The sequence below is a fragment of the Misgurnus anguillicaudatus genome, chromosome 4, assembly GCF_027580225.2.
Source record: "Misgurnus anguillicaudatus chromosome 4, ASM2758022v2, whole genome shotgun sequence".
Taxonomy (NCBI): Eukaryota; Metazoa; Chordata; class Actinopteri; order Cypriniformes; family Cobitidae; genus Misgurnus; species Misgurnus anguillicaudatus.
Genome location: NC_073340.2, coordinates 2,876,730 through 2,904,006, shown reverse-complemented (window position 1 = coordinate 2,904,006; position 27,277 = coordinate 2,876,730). Strand labels below are relative to the sequence as shown.

The following is a 27,277-nucleotide window of genomic DNA, read 5'->3' as shown; positions in this document are numbered from 1 at the left end:
GACAGGGTTGGTGTCCTCATAATACGGGCAATGTAGAAGTGCTTCTAGGGGTAAGAGGAGCTTAAATTCAAATTTTCTCTGAAAGTCCCTATAAATCACAATGATCAGACTTTGTGTATGACGTGTGTATCGAGACTGCGCCCCTGTAGGCCGGTCCGGTGTAATGCACCTCCTAATTAATATTCATATTTGTGTATGGAATCGGAGGTTCTGATTGGATGACCACCAGATGTCCTCATAATTTCGGATTTTGCCAAACCACTGTGTTAAACGCACTTACAAGAAGGACGGTAACTATAGCGATAACAATTAAGAAATAGTCAAAATAGTTCTAAATATAATATAATATCAGAATCCAGAGCACACATGAAACACACAAAAAAGAAAAAATATCACTTTTGAAACGATTTCACTGATTGATGACGCCTTCTCACACCTGACCCAAGCCATTTGCGGATAAGTCATCGGTGCGAAGGGACGTAAGGTAAGACAAACAACTACTTTTTAACTTTATAAACTGTTTGGGGTTACAACGTTTAAATATTCTACAGTTAATCGCACGTAAATGTAATAATTATTAGCAGTTCAATCTAGTTTTGATGAAACCTCACTGCATCTTTTCCTGACCAAGCGTGAGGAATTAAGAATATATTATTAAACAATTATTTTGTCATTAAACATTTGCTATCTTATCATGCTTCATGTTAAGTAGATAAAGATTAGTAGTATCATCCAAAATAAACACATTACAAGCTGTTACTTAAGTAACAGCTTGTGTGTTTATTTTGGATGATGAATTGACAGATTGAGAACATTATTTGAAAGATTTTAAGGATTTGTGGCTGTAAAATTATGTGTTTATAGGTTTAGTGCGGTAAACTTCGTTTTACACGACGAATTGTTTCTTATTACTTTGTGACGCAGTTACCCATGTGCTTGCGGCCTGCTACTTGTAACAATTGTGCACTATGAAGAAAGACAATGCTTGCATTGCTTACTGTAACTCTAATAATGTAGTGGTTTCTTAGTATGACTAAGGCCTGTTGTAAGATATGTTGTCTTTGGTATCTGGATGGTTATTCACCTATATAAACATGACCATGCCTGTGAAAACCCAGCTAAAGCAGTGTTTGGTCATTTATTGTACAAAGGTTTGACAAATTTCAGTCTCAGAAAATCATGTTTTCGAGATTCCAATGTGATATTTTATGTATTGTATGTATGGACAGGTTGATGGATAATTTAGCTGGTACCTGTGACCATGTGACAATAAGAATCATTACTTTCATTCCAATTACTGTCTATATAGGAAATAAGAGTAAATACTTTATAGTTGATTAGGTCAGTGATGTCTAAAAATCATTGTAAATTTTGTAAAGTGACTAAAATGTCATTGTGCCTTTACAGGAAATGACAGCAACAACAAGATCTCAAAGGGCCAAGCTAAAGCCAAATGATGAAGCTGCATATTATATATCTATGTCAAAAGACAAGGATGGGTTTGAAATAAAATTCATAAATTCATTCAAAGGTGAGTAATACAGGCCTGTGTTTAAACCAACCCTGCTCCTTGAGATCTTAAGCATTTGATATTTTGAGCTTTCAGCCCTTAGGTGATTTGTGTCACTTTCAACCGGTCGGTGTGCTTCCACTAAACATAACTAATATCTGTGCATAAATTTAGAGGAGTATTACATGTAAATATTTAGTAGATTGTGGTCTCTTCCTATCTAGCAATTTGTGTTTATATTAAAATTAAAAACTTTGATTGTATTTATAAAAGTTCTGTTGCATTTTATGAAGTTTGTTGACCTGGCTCGCGTGATTTTCAGTTAAAGAGCTTCAGAAAAGGTCACGTGATTTCCGGAAAGGGAACCTAGGGACCATTGATGCTCACTGCTTTTTGTGTTGCATTGTAAAAAAAAATTGGTAACGGACGTTTTAGTACACTGGAAGGATTTTGCGATAAGGACAGCCCTTAAAATGGACAACTCCCTGCTCAGTGCCCTGACTACTAGACAAGGGAGCTGAGTGAGGCACAGCCTATGTTACTTCATACTTCAGTTCCAACCCTTCTCCAACACACCTGCCTTTCATTATCAATGGACTCTATGCACAGCGGCGCTTGACATATTTCCGGTGAAATCTCAGGATGGTGGACTACTTCCGCCAGTCGTAGAGTGCAATGATATTCAGGAACGCTCGTTGCCAAAACAACACAGCTAATTTTGTTGATGGTTGTTTTATTTACATAGAAATAACTTGTACTCCACACAGAATACCATAATGACATTTAAACGTATGAAAGTATATTTTTAAAGTCGGGAGGACAGAATGTCTAGCCACCACTGCTGTGTGTCATAGTGTTTACAGCATTAGACTCACTTGAAAGCATGACAACTTCTGCACTGCTACCCTGTATCTGCATTACCACTAGTTTTAGCTTGAAATTACACTGATAACAGTACTAGTCATCTGTTGTTGATAAACTTATGAATTTGGTTTAATTGTTGTCATCAGTACTAGCGAAGATGACATCTGTGGTTAAACAAGGTAAAAATAAGAACAGTAAAAACTCTTTATTTTGCGTATTTATGTATGCTTTATTTATATCAAATGCAAAAGACAAATAGAAAATTAATATCAATGACAACAAGAATAACTTCAGAGAAAAATATAACACACATACAACAAACTAAATACACGGGGTATTAAAATAAACAAACTACACCAGAGATAAACAAATAATGAAAAAATATAGATTTCAAAAACGGACTTTACCATAGTCAATATTCCCTTTGCTTTGTTTTTTACATCCTCTAATGTTTCAAGATACTTACTTAAAAATAACCAAGTAAAAATTTTTACAATCGACGTGAATACCAAAATAAAACCGTAAAAACTCAGAACAGTTCTCTAAACGTCACATTTAAGCTATTAGTCCTGCTGCAGTTTGTGTTGCTTTATACTTGTATACTATAGCACTAACAGTGAGATCCCATTTGTTTCTCTTATTTTACCTGACACTGTAACACAAGACATTATTATATTAATAACGTGATTAGCCTGCTGGACAAGTTCATCAGTTGGTTCAGCTGTGTTTGATTGGGTTGGAACTGAACTCTGTAGGCCAGAAGATTTCCAGGAGCATGGCTGGAAAACACATGTTAAAACAATATTTAATCCAGGCCCTTTTTCCTGACTGCTCTTTGTTAGGTCGGGGTGTCTTCAGTTGTCGTCACTTTCAAAAGGGTGATTTTCTTTTTGAGTATCGAGGACGAGTCTTAACTAAGGAGGAATATGAACGAAGACATAGTGAACTTGAAGTCTTTTTGTTTGAGTTTCGTTTTGATGGAAGACAACTATGGTATGTATAATATTTTACTCAATTTACAATTTCTTCCAAACATTCATAGTCACATTCATAGCCACATGACGTTCATCCAGAAACATGATTAATTATTCAGTAAAACTTGCATTTACTTAATGTATGATTCAGTCAGTGTTATTACACCTTTTAGTTAGCATTGTGTTCTTGCTGTTTCAGGGTTGATGCTTCCAAAGATGATGGCTCTTTAGGGAGACTTGTCAACGACGATCATGTGAACCCCAACAGTAAAATGAAAATCATTACTGTGAACAGAAAGCCCCATCTTTGCTTATTTGCAGTAAAGAACATCAGTCCTGGGGATGAGATTATGTATAACTATGGGGATTCTGACTGGCCATGGAGAAACAAGGTATTTATAAAGAGTGTGAATTTTTTAGCAGAATTAAATTTTAACAATGTTTGCAAATGGACATGGCAAAGTGTAGTTAAGCGTCTTCATTTTGAATGTGCACAGGTAACTTTTGAGACAGAACAACAGTCACACCATTCGATCAATTGTGCTGGAGACAATGATGGAACACAGAAGGTATTTGTTTGTAAAGTGTACATGAGTAATTTACCTCAAGTTTAATCCTATTTATACTTATTTTGATGATAGACAAACTGTTTTAGCAGGGCACTTTGTATTTAAGCATGTTAATGTGTTAATACTTCTTCATTTTGATTGTGCACAGGTAACTTCTGAGACAGAACAACAGTCACACCGTTCGATCAACTGTGCAGGAGACAATGATGGAACACAGAAGGTATTTGTTTGTAAAGTGTACATGAGTAATTTACCTCAAGTTTAATCCTATTTATACTTATTTTGATGATAGACAAACTGTTTTAGCAGGGCACTTTGTATTTAAGCATGTTAATGTGTTAATACTTCTTCATTTTGAATGTGCACAGGTAACTTCTGAGACAGAACAACAGTCACACCGTTCGATCAACTGTGCAGGAGACAATGATGGAACACAGAAGGTATTTGTTTGTAAAGTGTAAATGAGTAATTTACCTCAAGTTTAATCCTATTTATACTTATTTTGATGATAGACAAACTGTTTTAGCAGGGCACTTTGTATTTAAGCATGTTAATGTGTTAATACTTCTTCATTTTGAATGTGCACAGGTAACTTCTGAGACAGAACAACAGTCACACCGTTCGATCAACTGTGCAGGAGACAATGATGGAACACAGAAGGTATTTGTTTGTAAAGTGTAAATGAGTAATTTACCTCAAGTTTAATCCTATTTATACTTATTTTGATGATAGACAAACTGTTTTAGCAGGACACTTTGTATTCAAGCCTGTTAATGTGTTAATACTTCTTCATTTTGAATGTGCACAGGTAACTTCTGAGACAGAACAACAGTCACACCGTTCGATCAACTGTGCTGGAGACAATGATGGAACACAGAAGGTATTTGTTTGTAAAGTGTAAATGAGTAATTTACCTCAAGTTTAATCCTATTTATACTTATTTTGATGATAGACAAACTGTTTTAGCAGGACACTTTGTATTCAAGCCTGTTAATGTGTTAATACTTCTTCATTTTGAATGTGCACAGGTAACTTCTGAGACAGAACAACAGTCACACCGTTCGATCAACTGTGCAGGAGACAATGATGGAACACAGAAGGTATTTGTTTGTAAAGTGTAAATGAGTAATTTACCTCAAGTTTAATCCTATTTATACTTATTTTGATGATAGACAAACTGTTTTAGCAGGACACTTTGTATTTAAGCATGTTAATGTGTTAATACTTCTTCATTTTGACTGTGCACAGGTAACTTCTGAGACAGAACAACAGTCACACCGTTCGATCAACTGTGCAGGAGACAATGATGGAACACAGAAGGTATTTGTTTGTAAAGTGTACATGAGTAATTTACCTCAAGTTTAATCCTATTTATACTTATTTTGATGATAGACAAACTGTTTTAGCAGGACACTTTGTATTTAAGCATGTTAATGTGTTAATACTTCTTCATTTTGATTGTGCACAGGTAACTTCTGAGACAGAACAACAGTCACACCGTTCGATCAACTGTGCTGGAGACAATGATGGAACACAGAAGGTATTTGTTTGTAAAGTGTACATGAGTAATTTACCTCAAGTTTAATCCTATTTATACTTATTTTGATGATAGACAAACTGTTTTAGCAGGACACTTTGTATTTAAGCATGTTAATGTGTTAATACTTCTTCATTTTGACTGTGCACAGGTAACTTCTGAGACAGAACAACAGTCACACCGTTCGATCAATTTTGCTGGAGACAATGATGGAACACAGAAGGTATTTGTTTGTAAAGTGTACATGAGTAATTTACCTCAAGTTTAATCCTATTTATACTTATTTTGATGATAGACAAACTGTTTTAGCAGGACACTTTGTATTCAAGCCTGTTAATGTGTTAATACTTCTTCATTTTGAATGTGCACAGGTAACTTCTGAGACAGAACAACAGTCACACCGTTCGATCAACTGTGCTGGAGACAATGATGGAACACAGAAGGTATTTGTTTGTAAAGTGTACATGAGTAATTTACCTCAAGTTTAATCCTATTTATACTTATTTTGATGATAGACAAACTGTTTTAGCAGGACACTTTGTATTTAAGCATGTTAATGTGTTAATACTTCTTCATTTTGACTGTGCACAGGTAACTTCTGAGACAGAACAACAGTCACACCGTTCGATCAACTGTGCTGGAGACAATGATGGAACACAGAAGGTATTTGTTTGTAAAGTGTACATGAGTAATTTACCTCAAGTTTAATCCTATTTATACTTATTTTGATGATAGACAAACTGTTTTAGCAGGACACTTTGTATTTAAGCATGTTAATGTGTTAATACTTCTTCATTTTGACTGTGCACAGGTAACTTCTGAGACAGAACAACAGTCACACCGTTCGATCAACTGTGCAGGAGACAATGATGGAACACAGAAGGTATTTGTTTGTAAAGTGTAAATGAGTAATTTACCTCAAGTTTAATCCTATTTATACTTATTTTGATGATAGACAAACTGTTTTAGCAGGACACTTTGTATTCAAGCCTGTTAATGTGTTAATACTTCTTCATTTTGAATGTGCACAGGTAACTTCTGAGACAGAACAACAGTCACACCGTTCGATCAACTGTGCTGGAGACAATGATGGAACACAGAAGGTATTTGTTTGTAAAGTGTAAATGAGTAATTTACCTCAAGTTTAATCCTATTTATACTTATTTTGATGATAGACAAACTGTTTTAGCAGGACACTTTGTATTCAAGCCTGTTAATGTGTTAATACTTCTTCATTTTGAATGTGCACAGGTAACTTCTGAGACAGAACAACAGTCACACCGTTCGATCAACTGTGCAGGAGACAATGATGGAACACAGAAGGTATTTGTTTGTAAAGTGTAAATGAGTAATTTACCTCAAGTTTAATCCTATTTATACTTATTTTGATGATAGACAAACTGTTTTAGCAGGACACTTTGTATTTAAGCATGTTAATGTGTTAATACTTCTTCATTTTGACTGTGCACAGGTAACTTCTGAGACAGAACAACAGTCACACCGTTCGATCAACTGTGCAGGAGACAATGATGGAACACAGAAGGTATTTGTTTGTAAAGTGTACATGAGTAATTTACCTCAAGTTTAATCCTATTTATACTTATTTTGATGATAGACAAACTGTTTTAGCAGGACACTTTGTATTTAAGCATGTTAATGTGTTAATACTTCTTCATTTTGATTGTGCACAGGTAACTTCTGAGACAGAACAACAGTCACACCGTTCGATCAACTGTGCAGGAGACAATGATGGAACACAGAAGGTATTTGTTTGTAAAGTGTACATGAGTAATTTACCTCAAGTTTAATCCTATTTATACTTATTTTGATGATAGACAAACTGTTTTAGCAGGACACTTTGTATTTAAGCATGTTAATGTGTTAATACTTCTTCATTTTGACTGTGCACAGGTAACTTCTGAGACAGAACAACAGTCACACCGTTCGATCAATTTTGCTGGAGACAATGATGGAACACAGAAGGTATTTGTTTGTAAAGTGTAAATGAGTAATTTACCTCAAGTTTAATCCTATTTATACTTATTTTGATGATAGACAAACTGTTTTAGCAGGACACTTTGTATTCAAGCCTGTTAATGTGTTAATACTTCTTCATTTTGAATGTGCACAGGTAACTTCTGAGACAGAACAACAGTCACACCGTTCGATCAACTGTGCAGGAGACAATGATGGAACACAGAAGGTATTTGTTTGTAAAGTGTAAATGAGTAATTTACCTCAAGTTTAATCCTATTTATACTTATTTTGATGATAGACAAACTGTTTTAGCAGGACACTTTGTATTCAAGCCTGTTAATGTGTTAATACTTCTTCATTTTGAATGTGCACAGGTAACTTCTGAGACAGAACAACAGTCACACCGTTCGATCAACTGTGCAGGAGACAATGATGGAACACAGAAGGTATTTGTTTTGTAAAGTGTACATGAGTAATTTACCTCAAGTTTAATCCTATTTATACTTATTTTGATGATAGACAAACTGTTTTAGCAGGACACTTTGTATTCAAGCCTGTTAATGTGTTAATACTTCTTCATTTTGAATGTGCACAGGTAACTTCTGAGACAGAACAACAGTCACACCGTTCGATCAACTGTGCAGGAGACAATGATGGAACACAGAAGGTATTTGTTTGTAAAGTGTAAATGAGTAATTTACCTCAAGTTTAATCCTATTTATACTTATTTTGATGATAAACAAACTGTTTTAGCAAGGCACTTTGTATTTCAGCATGTTAATGTGTTAATACTTCTTCATTTTGAATGTGCACAGGTAACTTCTGAGACAGAACAACAGTCACACCATTCGATCAACTGTGCAGGAGACAATGATGGAACACAGAAGGTATTTGTTTGTAAAGTGTACATGAGTAATTTACCTCAAGTTTAATCCTATTTATACTTATTTTGATGATAGACAAACTGTTTTAGCAGGACACTTTGTATTTAAGCATGTTAATGTGTTAATACTTCTTCATTTTGATTGTGCACAGGTAACTTCTGTTTCTGCTTTTACAGTTAGATCAAACCATCTTTTATGTGTTCATGTGTCCCCGTAATAAGGCTCGGTGTCTGTCGTCAGGAATGGGTAGACGTTTAGGGTTTGTGCTTTTACAGTTAGATCAAACCTTCTTTTGTGTGTTCATGTGTCCCCGTAATAAGGCGTGGTGTCTGTCGTCAGGAATGGGTAGACGTTTAGGGTTTGTGCTTTTACAGTTAGATCAAACCTTCTTTTGTGTGTTCATGTGTCCCCGTAATAAGGCTCGGTGTCTGTCGTCGGGAATGGGTAAACATTTAGGGTTTGTGCTTTAACAGTTAGATCAAACCTTCTTTTGTGTGTTCATGTGTCCCCGTAATAAGGCGTGGTGTCTGTCGTCAGGAATGGGTAGACGTTTAGGGTTTGTGCTTTAACAGTTAGATCAAACCTTCTTTTGTGTGTTCATGTGTCCCCGTAATAAGGCGTGGTGTCTGTCGTCAGGAATGGGTAGACGTTTAGGGTTTGTGCTTTTACAGTTAGATCAAACCTTCTTTTGTGTGTTCATGTGTCCCCGTAATAAGGCGTGGTGTCTGTCGTCAGGAATGGGTAGACGTTTAGGGTTTGTGCTTTTACAGTTAGATCAAACCTTCTTTTGTGTGTTCATGTGTCCCCGTAATAAGGCTCGGTGTCTGTCGTCAGGAATGGGTAAACATTTAGGGTTTGTGCTTTAACAGTTAGATCAAACCTTCTTTTGTGTGTTCATGTGTCCCCGTAATAAGGCGTGGTGTCTGTCGTCGGGAATGGGTAGACGTTCAGTGTTTCTGCTTTTACAGTTAGATCAAACCTTCTTTTGTGTGTTCATGTGTCCCCGTAATAAGGCGTGGTGTCTGTCGTCAGGAATGGGTAAACGTTTAGGGTTTGTGCTTTTACAGTTAGATCAAACCTTCTTTTGTGTGTTCATGTGTCCCCGTAATAAGGCGTGGTGTCTGTCGTCAGGAATGGGTAAACGTTTAGGGTTTGTGCTTTTACAGTTAGATCAAACCTTCTTTTGTGTGTTCATGTGTCCCCGTAATAAGGCGTGGTGTCTGTCGTCGGGAATGGGTAGACGTTCAGTGTTTCTGCTTTTACAGTTAGATCAAACCTTCTTTTGTGTGTTCATGTGTCCCCGTAATAAGGCGTGGTGTCTGTCGTCAGGAATGGGTAAACGTTTAGGGTTTGTGCTTTTACAGTTAGATCAAACCTTCTTTTGTGTGTTCATGTGTCCCCGTAATAAGGCTCGGTGTCTGTCGTCAGGAATGGGTAGACGTTTAGGGTTTCTGCTTTTACAGTTAGATAGTGCTGCCACTAACGACTAATTTTCTAACGACTAATCTTTCGACTAATTTTTCGAATAGTCGACTATTCTAAACGACTAATTAAAAAAAACTCAAGTGTTTGTTATTTCATTGTGTCCATTTTATTTTGAACCCACCGGTGTCATAAACAATATGAATAACTTAAATGTTACCAAATAAAAAATTACAATGTAAACAATATAAATAATAATAAAAACTTCCAGTGCAAAGTAGATGCTTAACAGAAATATGAAATGTTTCACTTCTACTCTGTGATCTTATATTGCATTTTAACACAACTGAATGCTATTTTACATATTATCTGTTCTGTTGTAGCCTATAAAATAGTGACTAAACATGACCCATCACCTCGTTTTTATCCAACCAGCTGTTCCTTTAACTGCTGCTAAAATCCTGATTTAGATATGCAAAAATCACCATACATTTACATTGTAGCTTTACTGCTGTTGCTCTTCTCATAATTGTTGTTGTGTTTTGAGCCATTTCTTGATTTTAAATGCGAGTGATATAGCGCAGACAATTCGGTGCAAATTCAGAAATATAAGAGATTACACTGTTGTTGTTACATAGACTACACAACACGGCATACAGCATCATAGGGAGGGAGAAAGCTCGCACACAGACTCACACTACTGCTAATCTTTCTTCAAGTCATGTTAACTCGATCAGTCGTCTTTGTCAGAGACATCTGTGAATGTTGACGTTTACGCAAAAAAGAAAGTACATTAAAAACACTGCCACCTTTTCACTGTCACGTAAGAGAGAGGCGCGCGCGGTCGAGGCGCTGCAAGCAACATGAGTGATAGAGAGAGAGAGAGAGACGCGCTGAACACTCGCAACAATGAATTGAGCCGTTTAAAATAGTAAAATAAAAATGTAAATGGGAATCATGAAAAATCTATTTGTTGCGTCCAGTGTTGATTCCGTGGCGGAATCACGAGCAAACACTGATAGCCTTTAACATCCAAAGACAGAGTCATTGTACTTCTCAAAAGAGTTAATAAAACAGTACTGACTAGCTCGCCGTTTCATTAATAATCATATAACAGTTACTTACGTTGTCCTATTCTCTGTGGGTGTATCGTCAATAACTCCCGAGTGTTTTCGTTTGAGATGCTCGTGCATTGTCGTTGTGCTCCCGTGATAAGCCAGCCACGTTTGGCACGGTGTAACAGACCACTCTTTTATCACAACTTGGCTTAAAATACTTTCATACTTCGGAAGCTTTCCGACTCATAATTCCATAGACTCACCTGCCACCGCCAATTTTTCAAAATTAAAGCAGTGAAGGCAGGGGGAGAGGGAAGAAAGATGATAGCGTAGCAGATTAACCAGCAGGGCGCGCACAGCGCACAGACTGGTGTGGAGGTGAATTACATTGAGCCATTTGAGACATGAGACAGAATTACAGTGGGCCGTTTGAGACGGAAAAAAATAAATATGCGACTCCTCGACTAAAAAAATTGCCGTCGACAAATTTTCATCGTCGATTACGTCGACTACGTCGACTATTCGCGGCAGCACTACAGTTAGATCAAACCATCTTTTGTGTGTTCATGTGTCCCCGTAATAAGGCTCGGTGTCTGTCGTCAGGAATGGGTAGACGTTCAGTGTTTCTGCTTTTACAGTTAGATCAAACCTTCTTTTGTGTGTTCATGTGTCCCCGTAATAAGGCTCGGTGTCTGTCGTCAGGAATGGGTAAACGTTTAGGGTTTGTGCTTTAACAGTTAGATCAAACCTTCTTTTGTGTGTTCATGTGTCCCCGTAATAAGGCGTGGTGTCTGTCGTCAGGAATGGGTAGACGTTTAGGGTTTGTGCTTTAACAGTTAGATCAAACCTTCTTTTGTGTGTTCATGTGTCCCCGTAATAAGGCGTGGTGTCTGTCGTCAGGAATGGGTAGACGTTTAGGGTTTCTGCTTTTACAGTTAGATCAAACCATCTTTTGTGTGTTCATGTGTCCCCGTAATAAGGCTCGGTGTCTGTCGTCAGGAATGGGTAAACGTTTAGGGTTTGTGCTTTAACAGTTAGATCAAACCTTCTTTTGTGTGTTCATGTGTCCCCGTAATAAGGCGTGGTGTCTGTCGTCAGGAATGGGTAGACGTTTAGGGTTTGTGCTTTAACAGTTAGATCAAACCTTCTTTTGTGTGTTCATGTGTCCCCGTAATAAGGCTCGGTGTCTGTCGTCAGGAATGGGTAAACGTTTAGGGTTTGTGCTTTAACAGTTAGATCAAACCTTCTTTTGTGTGTTCATGTGTCCCCGTAATAAGGCGTGGTGTCTGTCGTCAGGAATGGGTAGACGTTTAGGGTTTGTGCTTTAACAGTTAGATCAAACCTTCTTTTGTGTGTTCATGTGTCCCCGTAATAAGGCGTGGTGTCTGTCGTCAGGAATGGGTAGACGTTTAGGGTTTCTGCTTTTACAGTTAGATCAAACCATCTTTTGTGTGTTCATGTGTCCCCGTAATAAGGCGTGCTGTCTGTCGTCGGGAATGGGTAAACATTTAGGGTTTGTGCTTTAACAGTTAGATCAAACCTTCTTTTGTGTGTTCATGTGTCCCCGTAATAAGGCTCGGTGTCTGTCGTCGGGAATGGGTAGACGTTTAGGGTTTGTGCTTTAACAGTTAGATCAAACCTTCTTTTGTGTGTTCATGTGTCCCCGTAATAAGGCGTGGTGTCTGTCGTCAGGAATGGGTAGACGTTTAGGGTTTCTGCTTTTACAGTTAGATCAAACCATCTTTTGTGTGTTCATGTGTCCCCGTAATAAGGCGTGCTGTCTGTCGTCGGGAATGGGTAAACATTTAGGGTTTGTGCTTTTACAGTTAGATCAAACCTTCTTTTGTGTGTTCATGTGTCCCCGTAATAAGGCTCGGTGTCTGTCGTCAGGAATGGGTAGACGTTCAGTGTTTCTGCTTTTACAGTTAGATCAAACCATCTTTTGTGTGTTCATGTGTCCCCGTAATAAGGCTCGGTGTCTGTCGTCGGGAATGGGTAGACGTTCAGTGTTTCTGCTTTTACAGTTAGATCAAACCATCTTTTGTGTGTTCATGTGTCCCCGTAATAAGGCTCGGTGTCTGTCGTCAGGAATGGGTAGACGTTCAGTGTTTCTGCTTTTACAGTTAGATCAAACCATCTTTTGTGTGTTCATGTGTCCCCGTAATAAGGCGTGGTGTCTGTCGTCAGGAATGGGTAGACGTTTAGGGTTTCTGCTTTTACAGTTAGATCAAACCATCTTTTGTGTGTTCATGTGTCCCCGTAATAAGGCGTGGTGTCTGTCGTCAGGAATGGGTAGACGTTCAGTGTTTCTGCTTTTACAGTTAGATCAAACCATCTTTTGTGTGTTCATGTGTCCCCGTAATAAGGCGGGGTGTCTGTCGTCAGGAATGGGTAGACGTTCAGTGTTTCTGCTTTTACAGTTAGATCAAACCTTCTTTTGTGTGTTCATGTGTCCCCGTAATAAGGCGGGGTGTCTGTCGTCAGGAATGGGTAGACGTTCAGTGTTTCTGCTTTTACAGTTAGATCAAACCTTCTTTTGTGTGTTCATGTGTCCCCGTAATAAGGCTCGGTGTCTGTCGTCAGGAATGGGTAGACGTTTAGGGTTTGTGCTTTAACAGTTAGATCAAACCATCTTTTGTGTGTTCATGTGTCCCCGTAATAAGGCTTGGTGTCTGTCGTCAGGAATGGGTAGACGTTTAGGGTTTCTGCTTTTACAGTTAGATCAAACCATCTTTTGTGTGTTCATGTGTCCCCGTAATAAGGCGTGGTGTCTGTCGTCAGGAATGGGTAGACGTTCAGTGTTTCTGCTTTTACAGTTAGATCAAACCATCTTTTGTGTGTTCATGTGTCCCCGTAATAAGGCTCGGTGTCTGTCGTCAGGAATGGGTAGACGTTTAGGGTTTGTGCTTTAACAGTTAGATCAAACCTTCTTTTGTGTGTTCATGTGTCCCCGTAATAAGGCGGGGTGTCTGTCGTCAGGAATGGGTAGACGTTCAGTGTTTCTGCTTTTACAGTTAGATCAAACCATCTTTTGTGTGTTCATGTGTCCCCGTAATAAGGCGGGGTGTCTGTCGTCAGGAATGGGTAGACGTTCAGTGTTTCTGCTTTTACAGTTAGATCAAACCTTCTTTTGTGTGTTCATGTGTCCCCGTAATAAGGCTCGGTGTCTGTCGTCAGGAATGGGTAGACGTTCAGTGTTTCTGCTTTTACAGTTAGATCAAACCATCTTTTGTGTGTTCATGTGTCCCCGTAATAAGGCGGGGTGTCTGTCGTCAGGAATGGGTAGACGTTCAGTGTTTCTGCTTTTACAGTTAGATCAAACCTTCTTTTGTGTGTTCATGTGTCCCCGTAATAAGGCTCGGTGTCTGTCGTCAGGAATGGGTAGACGTTTAGGGTTTGTGCTTTAACAGTTAGATCAAACCTTCTTTTGTGTGTTCATGTGTCCCCGTAATAAGGCTCGGTGTCTGTCGTCAGGAATGGGTAGACGTTTAGGGTTTGTGCTTTAACAGTTAGATCAAACCATCTTTTGTGTGTTCATGTGTCCCCGTAATAAGGCTCGGTGTCTGTCGTCAGGAATGGGTAGACGTTCAGTGTTTCTGCTTTTACAGTTAGATCAAACCTTCTTTTGTGTGTTCATGTGTCCCCGTAATAAGGCGGGGTGTCTGTCGTCAGGAATGGGTAGACGTTCAGTGTTTCTGCTTTTCTAGTTAGATCAAACCTTCTTTTGTGTGTTCATGTGTCCCCGTAATAAGGCTCGGTGTCTGTCGTCAGGAATGGGTAGACGTTTAGGGTTTGTGCTTTAACAGTTAGATCAAACCATCTTTTGTGTGTTCATGTGTCCCCGTAATAAGGCTCGGTGTCTGTCGTCAGGAATGGGTAGACGTTCAGTGTTTCTGCTTTTACAGTTAGATCAAACCTTCTTTTGTGTGTTCATGTGTCCCCGTAATAAGGCGGGGTGTCTGTCGTCAGGAATGGGTAGACGTTCAGTGTTTCTGCTTTTACAGTTAGATCAAACCTTCTTTTGTGTGTTCATGTGTCCCCGTAATAAGGCTCGGTGTCTGTCGTCAGGAATGGGTAGACGTTCAGTGTTTCTGCTTTTACAGTTAGATCAAACCTTCTTTTGTGTGTTCATGTGTCCCCGTAATAAGGCTCGGTGTCTGTCGTCAGGAATGGGTAGACGTTTAGGGTTTGTGCTTTAACAGTTAGATCAAACCTTCTTTTGTGTGTTCATGTGTCCCCGTAATAAGGCTCGGTGTCTGTCGTCAGGAATGGGTAGACGTTCAGTGTTTCTGCTTTTACAGTTAGATCAAACCATCTTTTGTGTGTTCATGTGTCCCCGTAATAAGGCGTGGTGTCTGTCGTCAGGAATGGGTAGACGTTCAGTGTTTCTGCTTTTACAGTTAGATCAAACCATCTTTTGTGTGTTCATGTGTCCCCGTAATAAGGCTCGGTGTCTGTCGTCAGGAATGGGTAGACGTTCAGTGTTTCTGCTTTTACAGTTAGATCAAACCTTCTTTTGTGTGTTCATGTGTCCCCGTAATAAGGCTCGGTGTCTGTCGTCAGGAATGGGTAGACGTTTAGGGTTTGTGCTTTAACAGTTAGATCAAACCTTCTTTTGTGTGTTCATGTGTCCCCGTAATAAGGCTTGGTGTCTGTCGTCGGGAATGGGTAGACGTTAAGGGTTTGTGCTTTAACAGTTAGATCAAACCTTCTTTTGTGTGTTCATGTGTCCCCGTAATAAGGCTCGGTGTCTGTCGTCGGGAATGGGTAGACGTTTAGGGTTTGTGCTTTAACAGTTAGATCAAACCTTCTTTTGTGTGTTCATGTGTCCCCGTAATAAGGCTCGGTGTCTGTCGTCAGGAATGGGTAGACGTTTAGGGTTTGTGCTTTTACAGTTAGATCAAACCTTCTTTTGTGTGTTCATGTGTCCCCGTAATAAGGCTCTGTGTCTGTCGTCGGGAATGGGTAGACGTTAAGGGTTTGTGCTTCAACAGTTAGATCAAACCTTCTTTTGTGTGTTCATGTGTCCCCGTAATAAGGCTCGGTGTCTGTCGTCAGGAATGGGTAGACGTTTAGGGTTTGTGCTTTAACAGTTAGATCAAACCTTCTTTTGTGTGTTCATGTGTCCCCGTAATAAGGCGTGGTGTCTGTCGTCAGGAATGGGTAGACGTTCAGTGTTTCTGCTTTTACAGTTAGATCAAACCATCTTTTGTGTGTTCATGTGTCCCCGTAATAAGGCTCGGTGTCTGTCGTCAGGAATGGGTAGACGTTCAGTGTTTCTGCTTTTACAGTTAGATCAAACCTTCTTTTGTGTGTTCATGTGTCCCCGTAATAAGGCTCGGTGTCTGTCGTCAGGAATGGGTAGACGTTTAGGGTTTGTGCTTTAACAGTTAGATCAAACCTTCTTTTGTGTGTTCATGTGTCCCCGTAATAAGGCTTGGTGTCTGTCGTCGGGAATGGGTAGACGTTAAGGGTTTGTGCTTTAACAGTTAGATCAAACCTTCTTTTGTGTGTTCATGTGTCCCCGTAATAAGGCTCGGTGTCTGTCGTCGGGAATGGGTAGACGTTTAGGGTTTGTGCTTTAACAGTTAGATCAAACCTTCTTTTGTGTGTTCATGTGTCCCCGTAATAAGGCTCGGTGTCTGTCGTCAGGAATGGGTAGACGTTTAGGGTTTGTGCTTTTACAGTTAGATCAAACCTTCTTTTGTGTGTTCATGTGTCCCCGTAATAAGGCTCTGTGTCTGTCGTCGGGAATGGGTAGACGTTAAGGGTTTGTGCTTCAACAGTTAGATCAAACCTTCTTTTGTGTGTTCATGTGTCCCCGTAATAAGGCTCGGTGTCTGTCGTCAGGAATGGGTAGACGTTTAGGGTTTGTGCTTTAACAGTTAGATCAAACCTTCTTTTGTGTGTTCATGTGTCCCCGTAATAAGGCGTGGTGTCTGTCGTCAGGAATGGGTAGACGTTCAGTGTTTCTGCTTTTACAGTTAGATCAAACCTTCTTTTGTGTGTTCATGTGTCCCCGTAATAAGGCTCGGTGTCTGTCGTCAGGAATGGGTAGACGTTTAGGGTTTGTGCTTTAACAGTTAGATCAAACCTTCTTTTGTGTGTTCACGTGTCCCCGTAATAAGGCGTGGTGTCTGTCGTCGGGAATGGGTAGACGTTCAGTGTTTCTGCTTTTACAGTTAGATCAAACCTTCTTTTGTGTGTTCATGTGTATCTGTAATGAATCGCGGTGTCCTGTTTTCTGTTGTGGGGGATGGGCAGATGATTCCTACAGTCAGATTGGACCTTCAGGGCTCTAGACTAACTTTTTGCACCGGTTGCACTGGTGCGCCTAAACATTTTGCTTAGGTGCACCAACACAAAAGTTAGCTGCACTCTAATTTTTGACCGCATCGGATTTATAGTTCACCCAAAAATGAAAATTCTGTCATAATTTACTCACTCTCATGTTGTTACCTGTATAAATGTCTTTGTTCTGGTGAACATGAATGAAAATATTTTGAGGAATGTTTGTAACCAAACCATTCATGAGCCCCATTTACTTCCATAGTATTATTTTTTCCTACTATAGAAGTGAATGGGGCTCATGCTTGGTTTGGTTATTAACATTCCTCAAAATATCTTGCTTTGTGTTTATCAGAACAAAGACATTTATATAGGTTTGTAACAAAATGAGGGAGAGTTAATAATGACAGAATTTTCATTTTTGGGTGAACTGTCCCTTTAACACCGCAAGTTTAGCGCCAGTGGTGGTTTAATACAGAATATAAACATATAGGCTATTTTATAATTTTCATGTTGTCATTCCATTTTCTTTATACGAGTCATGCACAGTCCTGTTTGATAACCCGCATCCGCCCAAAATAACACTTAAAATATTTGTTAAAATAACACTTGACCCGTTATCCGACATCAGCATCAATTTCATACCCGCCCGTTTTACATAAAGACAGCGACCGCCCGCACCGCAAATCGTGAAGTAAGTAGAAACCTTTAAAGATCTTCATGCAGAACATTGACCGAAATAAGCACAGGACTAATATATTAACTAAATATATTAACATTTAATGTGAAACTTTGTGAGGGTCGGCAGATTGACAGCTGAGCGGTCAGCAGTATTTGAACACTCATACGCGCTGCGCTTATATTTATAATTAACTTATAAATTGATGATATGATTGCAGTGATTCCAAAGGGATGTCCAAAAAAAAACTCAAGTAGAATGTTAAATGTTTAAAGTTGAATGTCTCTTTCTTGCTGCCTGTAGTGTAAACCCGCACCGGTGATGGCATGATACGCTAGCTTGCATCTTGCATTACCTTAAATTATCATCGTCATACAAATAAAAGTAAAACAACATTCAAAACTGTAATGGTGTACATTTATTTATGTAAAGTAACACTCGCAATAATAACAAAACATTGTGCTATTTTAAATAGGTAAAAAAAAAAATTGTGCTGCATCAGATTTGGAGCGCGTCACACAAAAAATAAACTCATATAGGCTATAGGCTACTTTTAAATTCGTTTTGTTAATTTGCTAATTATTTAAGTGAAACACATTTCATGTAGGCTTATTTATTTTATTATTTTTTCACAAAAGAAAGATGTAAGCATCATGTTCTATTCATTTTAATGCTTTTTGCGTATAAACTAAAGCCTTGGGGGGAATTATTTATGAATGAATCAACAACGCAAATCAAGGAATGCATTTATTTCTCTATTTAAGACAATCTTGCAGGGCGGTAATAGTGATACAGCAAACACCGAAAAGTCAGATTAGATTTGGAAGTAAGATTATGACGAAAACAGCGGTCCTGACTCCTGGCTTTTTTCTATAAATTGGGCGCACGCGACATTGCTGTTCGGGGTTACGTTCAAATAATTTTCTTCAAAAGAATTATGCTCTGGCTCTGACTCGATTGTAAGAGGCTCATTACCTAATTCCGTCTTCGGGTTCGGACCAGGACTGATGTGACGGGAGGTTGATGTCAGAGCATTGGTTATGATCTTTGGACGGATCAGGCATTAACTCTGTTTATCTGACGGACCAAGGCTACTCACCTCTCTCTCTCTCTCTCTCTCTCTCTCTCTCTCTCTCTCTCTCTGACTGGAGCGCACACGCATTTTTAAACGTACACACATGTAGATCTGGACCATGGCTTTTTCCCTCTGATTTTTTTTTAAGTAGCACCATTGAGAAATTACGTCGCACTCTCGAGCCCTGATCTTGGTTTTTGTTTACATACGTCTCTTTGTGAAATCCTGGTGGTGTTGTTTGCATCTTGTAGGATGAGTATGTTAATCTTTTAACATCAGTTTGGAGTTTTTCACTTAGGGCAGTGTTCTTCACTCCCAATCCTGGAGAGCCGGTGTCCTGCAGAGTTTAGCTCCAACCTTAATTAAACACACCTACCTGTGATCTTCTTGTGATCATGAAGACATTGATTAGCTTGCTCAGGTGTGTTTGATTAAGGTTGGAGCTAAACTCTGCAGGACACCGGCTCTCCAGGGCTGGGAGTGAAGATCACTGACTTAGGGTGTGATAATTCGATAGAAATTTTGTTAAATGTAAATTAATTTCAGTCATCTGTGTTAATAAATTTTTAAATACTTTTTCAACAGAAGTGCCAACATGTTGTAGTCTGCTCGGTAGTATCCAGCTTGGATAAATGTGAGAGCTGTACTGGACCCTATTCTGCCTTTAAGTGGATTGGCGTGAAATGTCAGAGTAAGTATTTTGTCTAAGAAAATATATTTGCTTTGTCAGACTTTTCAGTGTTTTCAAGCCAAATTAATGATACATATGATTGAGGTAAGCATTCCTATGCTTCTCAGTTGTTCATTTGTACGTCCATGTCAGTCACACTTTATGTTGATGGGCCACTTAAAGACATTAAACTAACAATAAATAACTTTGCAACTATGTCAACTTACACTCATTAAAGTATTAGAAAACTGTAAAGCATAGGGTTAGGAAAGGGGTTAAAGTTCGTGGAATAAGTTGACATGTAATTGCAAAGATACTTACAATTTGTAAAATGTCTAAAGTGGACTGTCGAAATAGTGATACCTCCATTTCTGTATTAGTCCATTTTTTTCAATATTTTTTCTTTCTGTCTTTCAAACTCTCCATCTATTTGCTGTTTGACTCTAGAGAATCTGTAACAGAACATAGAGATTAGGAAATTTAAATATTCTAAAAAAATTAAATGCATATGAGTGAATTACATGAACCAACCTTGTTATTACACTTTCTGTCTAGTTTGTTGCCGCTTTTGGCATAAAACCTGCTACGATAAAAATGTGATGCTTCAATCTGACCCTATTACATCAGTAAGTATTTGTTTAAACATAATTAGAAAAAAAAAGTTCAGATGCAAAAGCTGCTAAACGCCACCACTGTCTAAAATAAGATAAGGATTGTAACTGTATGCCCTTGACATGTATTATAATGTTCATCAAATACACTTACTCCTGCCATCAGGCCATTCAGAAATGCTAGGTTTTAGGCAAAAGCCATTAAGAATATGATTAAAAATGCTATTTAAAAAAACATCATACCAGATGCACTTAGTAGGTTTTGCATCTGAACTCTTCATATATACTCAAATAGAAATAAACAATTTTAAGTAATGTTTTGATATGTGTATATATATTTTTTCCTTTTCAGAATTCTGAAGAATGCAGCAATGAGTCTGATCAGGACTATGTACCCGATTTTGGTTCAGACCATTCTGAGGAGAGCACAGTGTCTGAAGTGTCTAAACAATCTACTGCAAAAATTCAAAAAGGCAGACAATGCCAAGAACGCCTCAAAGGTAGAGACTCACTGAATAAAGATCCATTCTCCACAGCACAGGCTGAACGGTTGTGTAGTAAAAGCAAGCATGTTCAAGTGTCAGGAACTCACAACGAATCAAGGATCGGTAATACAGGGGACACATCTGTTGAGAATATCACAGGTTCTGTGGAAGATCAATGTGTACAGCCCTCAAATATTTCTTCTTCAGTAACCAAGAAGAATTACTGCTTCATTTGTGGAAAACCACAATCAAAATATTCACGACACTTAAAAGTTCATGAGAAAACAAATGCGGAAGTTGCTCGGGCTTTGGCTCTGCCTAAACACTCCAAAGAGCGTAAACAATTGCTTGACAAACTGAGAAACCAAGGAAACTACGAACACAATACAGATGTTTTGACAAGTGGGACTGGATTGTTAAAAATCAGACGTAAACCAAAGAAAAAATTTAGTTCAAAAGATTATGTACATTGTATGTATTGCCATGCCATGTTTCTGCGGAGAGACCTGTGGAGACATGTTCGTAATTGTCCTTCTAAACCAGTGGAAGATGGGGCAGGGCCAGGAAAAAACAGGGTTTTGCACTTGGCATCAGTGTCGGATTCAACTCTGTGTCAACAAATATCACAGGGTGTTTGGAAGTTGTTAACTCTGATGAAAGATGATATGATTTCTGCTGCTGTCCGGAGTGACTTCTGCATTCTTCAACTGGCTCAGTCATTTTTCAATAAACATGGACAAGATCCAACCAAATTTGACTACATTCGTCAGAAGCTCCGGGAAGTTGGTCGACTTCTGCTGGTCCTGCGAAGAGAATTTTCTATTCAGACTCTTGAGGATGCTATAAGACCTGCAAATTTTAAGGTAGTTGTCCAGGCTGTCAAGAAGGTGTCTGGGTTTGATGAAAATAAACATTCCTACCAGACTCCAAGTCTTGCTCTAAAGTTAGGCCACTCATTACATAAGATAAGTGACATTATACACTGCAAAGCTCTAATGGCAGATGACAGTGAGGGCATAAAGTCAAGTCAGACTTTCAAAAAACTGTATAATGCAAAGTGGTCTGAACTTGTTTCTCACACGGCTTTGAACACCTTGCATGAGGGGCACTTCAACAAACCATCCACCCTCCCTTTCACAGAGGATGTACAACGTCTTCACCAGCATCTTGAAATGATTGCTAGTTCAACATCTGATAAGTTGACAGAAATGCCATCAGCACAAGTGTATGCAGAACTTTGCAAAGCAACTCTAGCTAAAATAATTCTTTTCAATCGAAGACGGGGCGGAGAGGTTGCAAAGATGCAACTTAAAAGTTTCCAAGAGAGGGACACGGCTCCTCTACATAAAGATGTTGCTGTTGGTCTCACAAAGTTTGAACAAAAACTTTGTGCACATTTCAGTCGGGTGGAAATTAAAGGCAAGAGGGGGCGGAAAGTTGCAGTCTTGCTTTCACCGGACATGGTTAATGCCTTAACTCAACTCATAAGCAGAAGAAAAGAGTGCGGAGTTCCAGAAGAAAACACATTCCTCTTTGCAAGACCAAACTGTTTGACTCCTTATCGAGGTCAAGACTGCCTGAGGATTTATGCAGATGAGTGTGGTGCAAAAAATCCTGAACTCCTCAGGTCTACACAGTTACGTAAACATGTTGCCACTTTATCACAGGTTCTAAACCTTAAAAACCACGAATTGGACCAAGTTGCAGATTTTTTGGGCCACGATATTCGTGTTCATAGAGAGTACTACAGGCTGCCTGAGGCTACAACACAGCTGGCCAAAATATCCAAACTATTACTCGCAATGGAGAAAGGCTCACTAACAGATCTTCAGGGCAAAACACTGGAAGAGATGGAAATTGAAGGTAATACTGTTAAAGTTGTTGCAAATTAGATTTTTTTGTAGTTTTTTGCCCAAGATTGTTTCATACTGTACAGACCATAGATGATTAACAAAGTAGTATTCATTTAGTTTTTGAAAGTAATCATAGTGTTATTTTTTATCTCTAATATTTGCAGTTCTACACTTATTTGATTACTCAAATTACTTGTTTTTAGATCACATAGACTTTACAGATTCTGAGCAAAGTGAAGACAGTGAAGCTTCAGAGACCGATCCACAGACCCAAACAATAATGGGTAAAAGCAAATAACACGCATGTCAAATCATTAAATTCAGCATAAGGTGTACCAGATAATGGTGCAAGATTATATTGTGGTTCAGATACAGTATACAGTGTGGTCATTGTAAACAAAGTAATATGGTCAATATTTCCCAGTAATTGTAGAAAAAATAGATGTTAATAGTTTGTCGGATTATTAGTTTGTTTTCATAATTTTCCAATTCACAGATTTTGATTCTGCTTTAGAAGGCTCATCTGAAGGTATGACGAGTAATTCTAATGCTTTAATTACTAATCCAATTTAAATTTAAAATGTATTGTTTACATATTTTAATTAAACTTTTATTATCTCCTTTTAGTTTGTTTTACTGTACATGTATTTAATGCCTGGAAAATGCCGTCTGAATTGCTTTAGCATGTTTATCTGATTTCATTTCAACTTTTGTCATTTTCAGAACAACTGGGGTGGTTTTCCGGACGGGGATTAGACTAGTACTAAACTAAAATAAATGTAAGAGCAGTCCAAACTCAAAACAACTCGCACTGACTAACTTAAAATACTTCAGTGCCTCTTGTCCTGGCTTAAGCCGATTCCTGTCCGGGAAACCACCCTATAAGCATTATATTTAGGATTATGCGTCCAAATTTTTTCAGTTTTTCTGTTTTGTTTTTTAGCAATTAACCAACCCACTAGTAAGCAGGATAAAAAGCACGCCAGGCGCGAAAAGTGTGAACAACCTGGTAAAACTTGCACAGACACACATACTCCGAACACTACTACGAATTCATGTACATTGAGATCTAAAGTACAAGTTATTAGAATGAAATGGTGTTTGTGCATGCAATGTTTGATATGTGACACTTGAACTTTATACTAATGTTATACTATTCATAACACAGGACTGAAGAAAGCAAGGCGAACTGTTGAGGAACCTCCAGGGACTTCATACGGTATAAACATCCACCTCAGTCAACCAGCATGTTTAAGTGAGGTTTGAGTCATTTTCTGTAGTCCTTGAACTTCTGTTTCTTATAGTATTTTATTTTTCTAATTCACAGATGATTTTGACTCTGCCTTAGAAGGCTCATCTAAAGGTATGACGAGTAATTCCAATGCTTTAATTACTAATCCAATTTAAATTTTCACTTTATTGTTTACATATTTCAATAAAACTTTTATTATCTAATTTTTAGTTTGTTTTACTGTATATGTATTTAATGCCTGGAAAATGCCATCTGAATTGCTTTAGCATGTTTATCTGATTTCATTTCAACTTTTGTCATTTTTAGAACAACTGGGGTGGTTTTCCGGACGGGGATTAGACTAGTACTAAACTAAAATAAATGTAAGAGCAGTCCAAACTCAAAACAACTCGCACTGACTAACTTAAAATACTTCAGTGCCTCTTGTCCTGGCTTAAGCCGATTCCTGTCCGGGAAACCACCCTATAAGCATTATATTTAGGATAATGCGTCCAAGTTTTTTCTGTTTTTCTGTTTTGTGTTTTAGCAATTAACCAACCCACTAGTAAGAAGGATAAAAAGCACGCCAGGCGCGAAAAGTGTGAACAACCTGGTAAAACTTGCACAGACACACATACTCCGAACACTACTACGAATTCATGTACATTGAGATCTAAAGTACAAGTTATTAGAATGAAATGGTGTTTGTGCATGCAATGTTTGATATGTGACACTTGAACTTTATACTAATGTTATACTATTCATAACACAGGACTGAAGAAAGCAAGGCGAACTGTTGAGGAACCTCCAGGGACTTCATACGGTATAAACATCCACCTCAGTCAACCAGCATGTTTAAGTGAGGTTTGAGTCATTTTCTGTAGTCCTTGAACTTCTGTTTCTTATAGTATTTTATTTTTCTAATTCACAGATGATTTTGACTCTGCTTTAGAAGGCTCATCTGAAGGTATGACGAGTAATTCTAATGCTTTAATTACTAATCCAATTTAAATGTTCACTTTATTGTATAATTCATACAAAATAGTCAACTCATAAAATATCTACGAATTCTCGTGAGATCAGGCTTGCATATCTCTTTAAATTGGAAGTCTTCATTTTATTGTTTACATATTTCAATTAAACTTTCATAGTTTTCTCTTCTAGTTCATCTTACATGTACAGATGGTGGACAAAATATGAACACTATAATAGAGGTTAACAGGGCTTGACATTAACACCTGCCAAACGGCTGCAACTGCTTTTATTATATTCACTAAAAGCTACTCTATTTATGACTCCCTGCACTGAAAAAAAACGATTTTCTTAGTATTTTTGTCTTGTTTTCAGTATCTTGTATCTAAAAATTCTAAATCAAGATGTATTTTTTGATGAGCAAAATGGCCAAAACGCATACAATTTCAGTGAAATTGGGCTTAAAACGAAAAAAAAAAATCTAAATGGGGTAAGCACATTTTCTTGAATTGTTTAAGAAAAAAGTTCAAGATTTTTTCTTACCCTGGAAATTGTTTTTCAGGCAGCTAAATATATGAAATGATCTGTATTAATACCAGGTATATACCAGCTAATATTATTTACTCTCAATTTGGGTGTCAATCTTTAAAAAGTAATTTTAGCATGCTAAAGTCTCAACAGAATTGTGACCAGTGAAAATGCTGAGTGGCTAGTAACTAAAAAACCACTGGCCACTGTGGTGGGTGACCAAAAACATTAATGTCAAGCCCTGGAGGTTGCTACTATTTGTAAAGGCTACTATGAAAAAAATAATTTTGGTTGTCTTGCTAACTTTATATTGTCTAGGTTAGATGCAAAAACACGGTTTGAACAAGCTCGCCAAAACAAGTTGTGTTCAGTAGTGCTTCGTACAAGAAATTTGTGAAATGGGTCCATTTTCAGATTTCCAAAGGGGACATTTTAAGATTGTTTGGTGATTCAAGATTAAATATTTTCACACTTGTAAGAGAAGCAGATTCTCTACTCAAACCTCTCTTTAGACCTGTACACACTGCATATTAATTCGGTTGTCACTTTTAATACTTAATCCTGTTTTGTACACACACAGTTCAGTAATATACAGGACCAACCACCGCATTCTACAACCGAATTAACTCCTGCAAAATAGGGCTGCACGATTAATCGAAAAAGAATCATGATCTCGATTCATACATATAGTGAGGAAGATAAGTATTTGAACACCCTGCTATTTTGCAAGTTCTCCCACTTATGGGACTCATGGAGGGGTCTGAAATTGTCATCGTAGCTGCATGTCCACTGTGAAAGACATAATCGAAAAAAAATCCAGAAATCACAATGTATGATTTTTTTTTTACTATTTGTATGATACAGCTATTAATAAGTATTTGAACACCTGAGAAAATCAATGTTAATAATTGGTGCAGTAGTCTTTGTTTGCAATTACAGAGGTCAAAACTTTCCTGTAGTTTTTCACCAGGTTTACACAAACTGCAGGAGGGATTTTGGCCCACTCCTCCACACAGATCTTCTCTAGATCAGTCAGGTTTCTGGCCTGTCGCTGAGAAACACGGAGTTTGAGCTCCCTCCAAAGATTCTCTATTGGGTTTAGGTCTGGAGACTTGCTAGGCCACGGCAGAACCTTGAAATGCTTCTTAGGGCTCACTCACACTATCCAAACCAAACCGCGCTCGGGCGCGTTTGACCCCCAAAGCCTGGTTTGTTTGACTAGTGTGATCGCTCTGTTCCGCACCCAGAGGTGGGCCGGAGCACGGTTCACTTGGGCTCAGGCGCGGAAGGCTGTGGTGTGAGTGCAATCGCGCCTGAGCGCGATTCAAAAGGTGAAGACGTCAGTTGCGCGACCACTCACCTTCATCTGCCTTCGTTAAAACCTTTTGATGCGCGCAGCGGGGTTACGCGAATGTCCGAGCTGCACACGTGACAGATCAACTAAGCAATATGATAACATGTGAGAGGGATGTCTGTAATTGCGCACCAAACGACTCCGGATAAAAAACAAAGACTTATCATTACAGTGGGTTCCAGTGTTAAGAGAGAGCTTTACTTCCTGCTTTTTTCAAAACAAACGCATCTTAATGACGAAAGCGCGCCCGGACTCGGATCGATAAAAAGTACAGTGTGAGTGCGTGCACCATGGGGGAGAAGGGAGGGGTGACAATCGCGCTGGGGCATGGTTTGGTTTGGTTTGGTTTGGACAGAGCCACTCCTTGGTTATCGTGGCTGTGTGCTTCGGGTCATTGTCATGTTGGAAGACCCAGCCTCGACCCTTCTTCAATGCTCAAACTGAGGGAAGGAGGTTGTTCCCCAAAATCTGGCAATACATGGCCCCGGTCATCCTCTCCTTAATACAGTGTAGTCGCCCTGTCCCATGTGCAGAAAACAACCCCAAAGCATGATGCAACCACCCCCATGCTTCACAGTAGGGATGGTGTTCTTGGGATGGTACTCATCATTCTTCTTCCTCCAAACACGTGTAGTGGAATTATGACCAAAAAGTTCTATTTTGGTTTCATTTGACCACATGACTTTCTCCCATGATTCCTCTGGATCATCCAAATGGTCATTGGCAAACTTAAGAC

The 27,277-nt window shown here is 38.6% G+C and overlaps 1 protein-coding gene across 1 annotated transcript; it reads left to right on the top strand.

Annotated features, from left to right (window-relative positions):
* The first annotated feature begins 203 nt into the window (after nucleotides 1-203).
* LOC129447428 (uncharacterized) lies at nucleotides 204-24,879 on the top strand. The gene is made up of 36 exons (XM_073867319.1): nucleotides 204-484; nucleotides 1,408-1,531; nucleotides 3,217-3,367; nucleotides 3,548-3,740; nucleotides 3,846-3,917; nucleotides 4,066-4,137; nucleotides 4,286-4,357; nucleotides 4,506-4,577; nucleotides 4,726-4,797; nucleotides 4,946-5,017; nucleotides 5,166-5,237; nucleotides 5,386-5,457; nucleotides 5,606-5,677; nucleotides 5,826-5,897; nucleotides 6,046-6,117; nucleotides 6,266-6,337; nucleotides 6,486-6,557; nucleotides 6,706-6,777; nucleotides 6,926-6,997; nucleotides 7,146-7,217; nucleotides 7,366-7,437; nucleotides 7,586-7,657; nucleotides 7,806-7,877; nucleotides 8,027-8,098; nucleotides 8,247-8,318; nucleotides 19,423-19,528; nucleotides 20,063-20,133; nucleotides 20,471-22,466; nucleotides 22,660-22,740; nucleotides 22,953-22,985; nucleotides 23,400-23,465; nucleotides 23,625-23,675; nucleotides 23,784-23,819; nucleotides 24,235-24,300; nucleotides 24,460-24,510; nucleotides 24,619-24,879. Exons 2-36 carry the CDS (start codon nucleotides 1,411-1,413, stop codon nucleotides 24,696-24,698), a joined length of 4,614 nt encoding a protein of 1,537 aa, XP_073723420.1. The 5' UTR covers nucleotides 204-484; nucleotides 1,408-1,410; the 3' UTR covers nucleotides 24,699-24,879.
* Nucleotides 24,880-27,277: the final 2,398 nt, after the last annotated feature.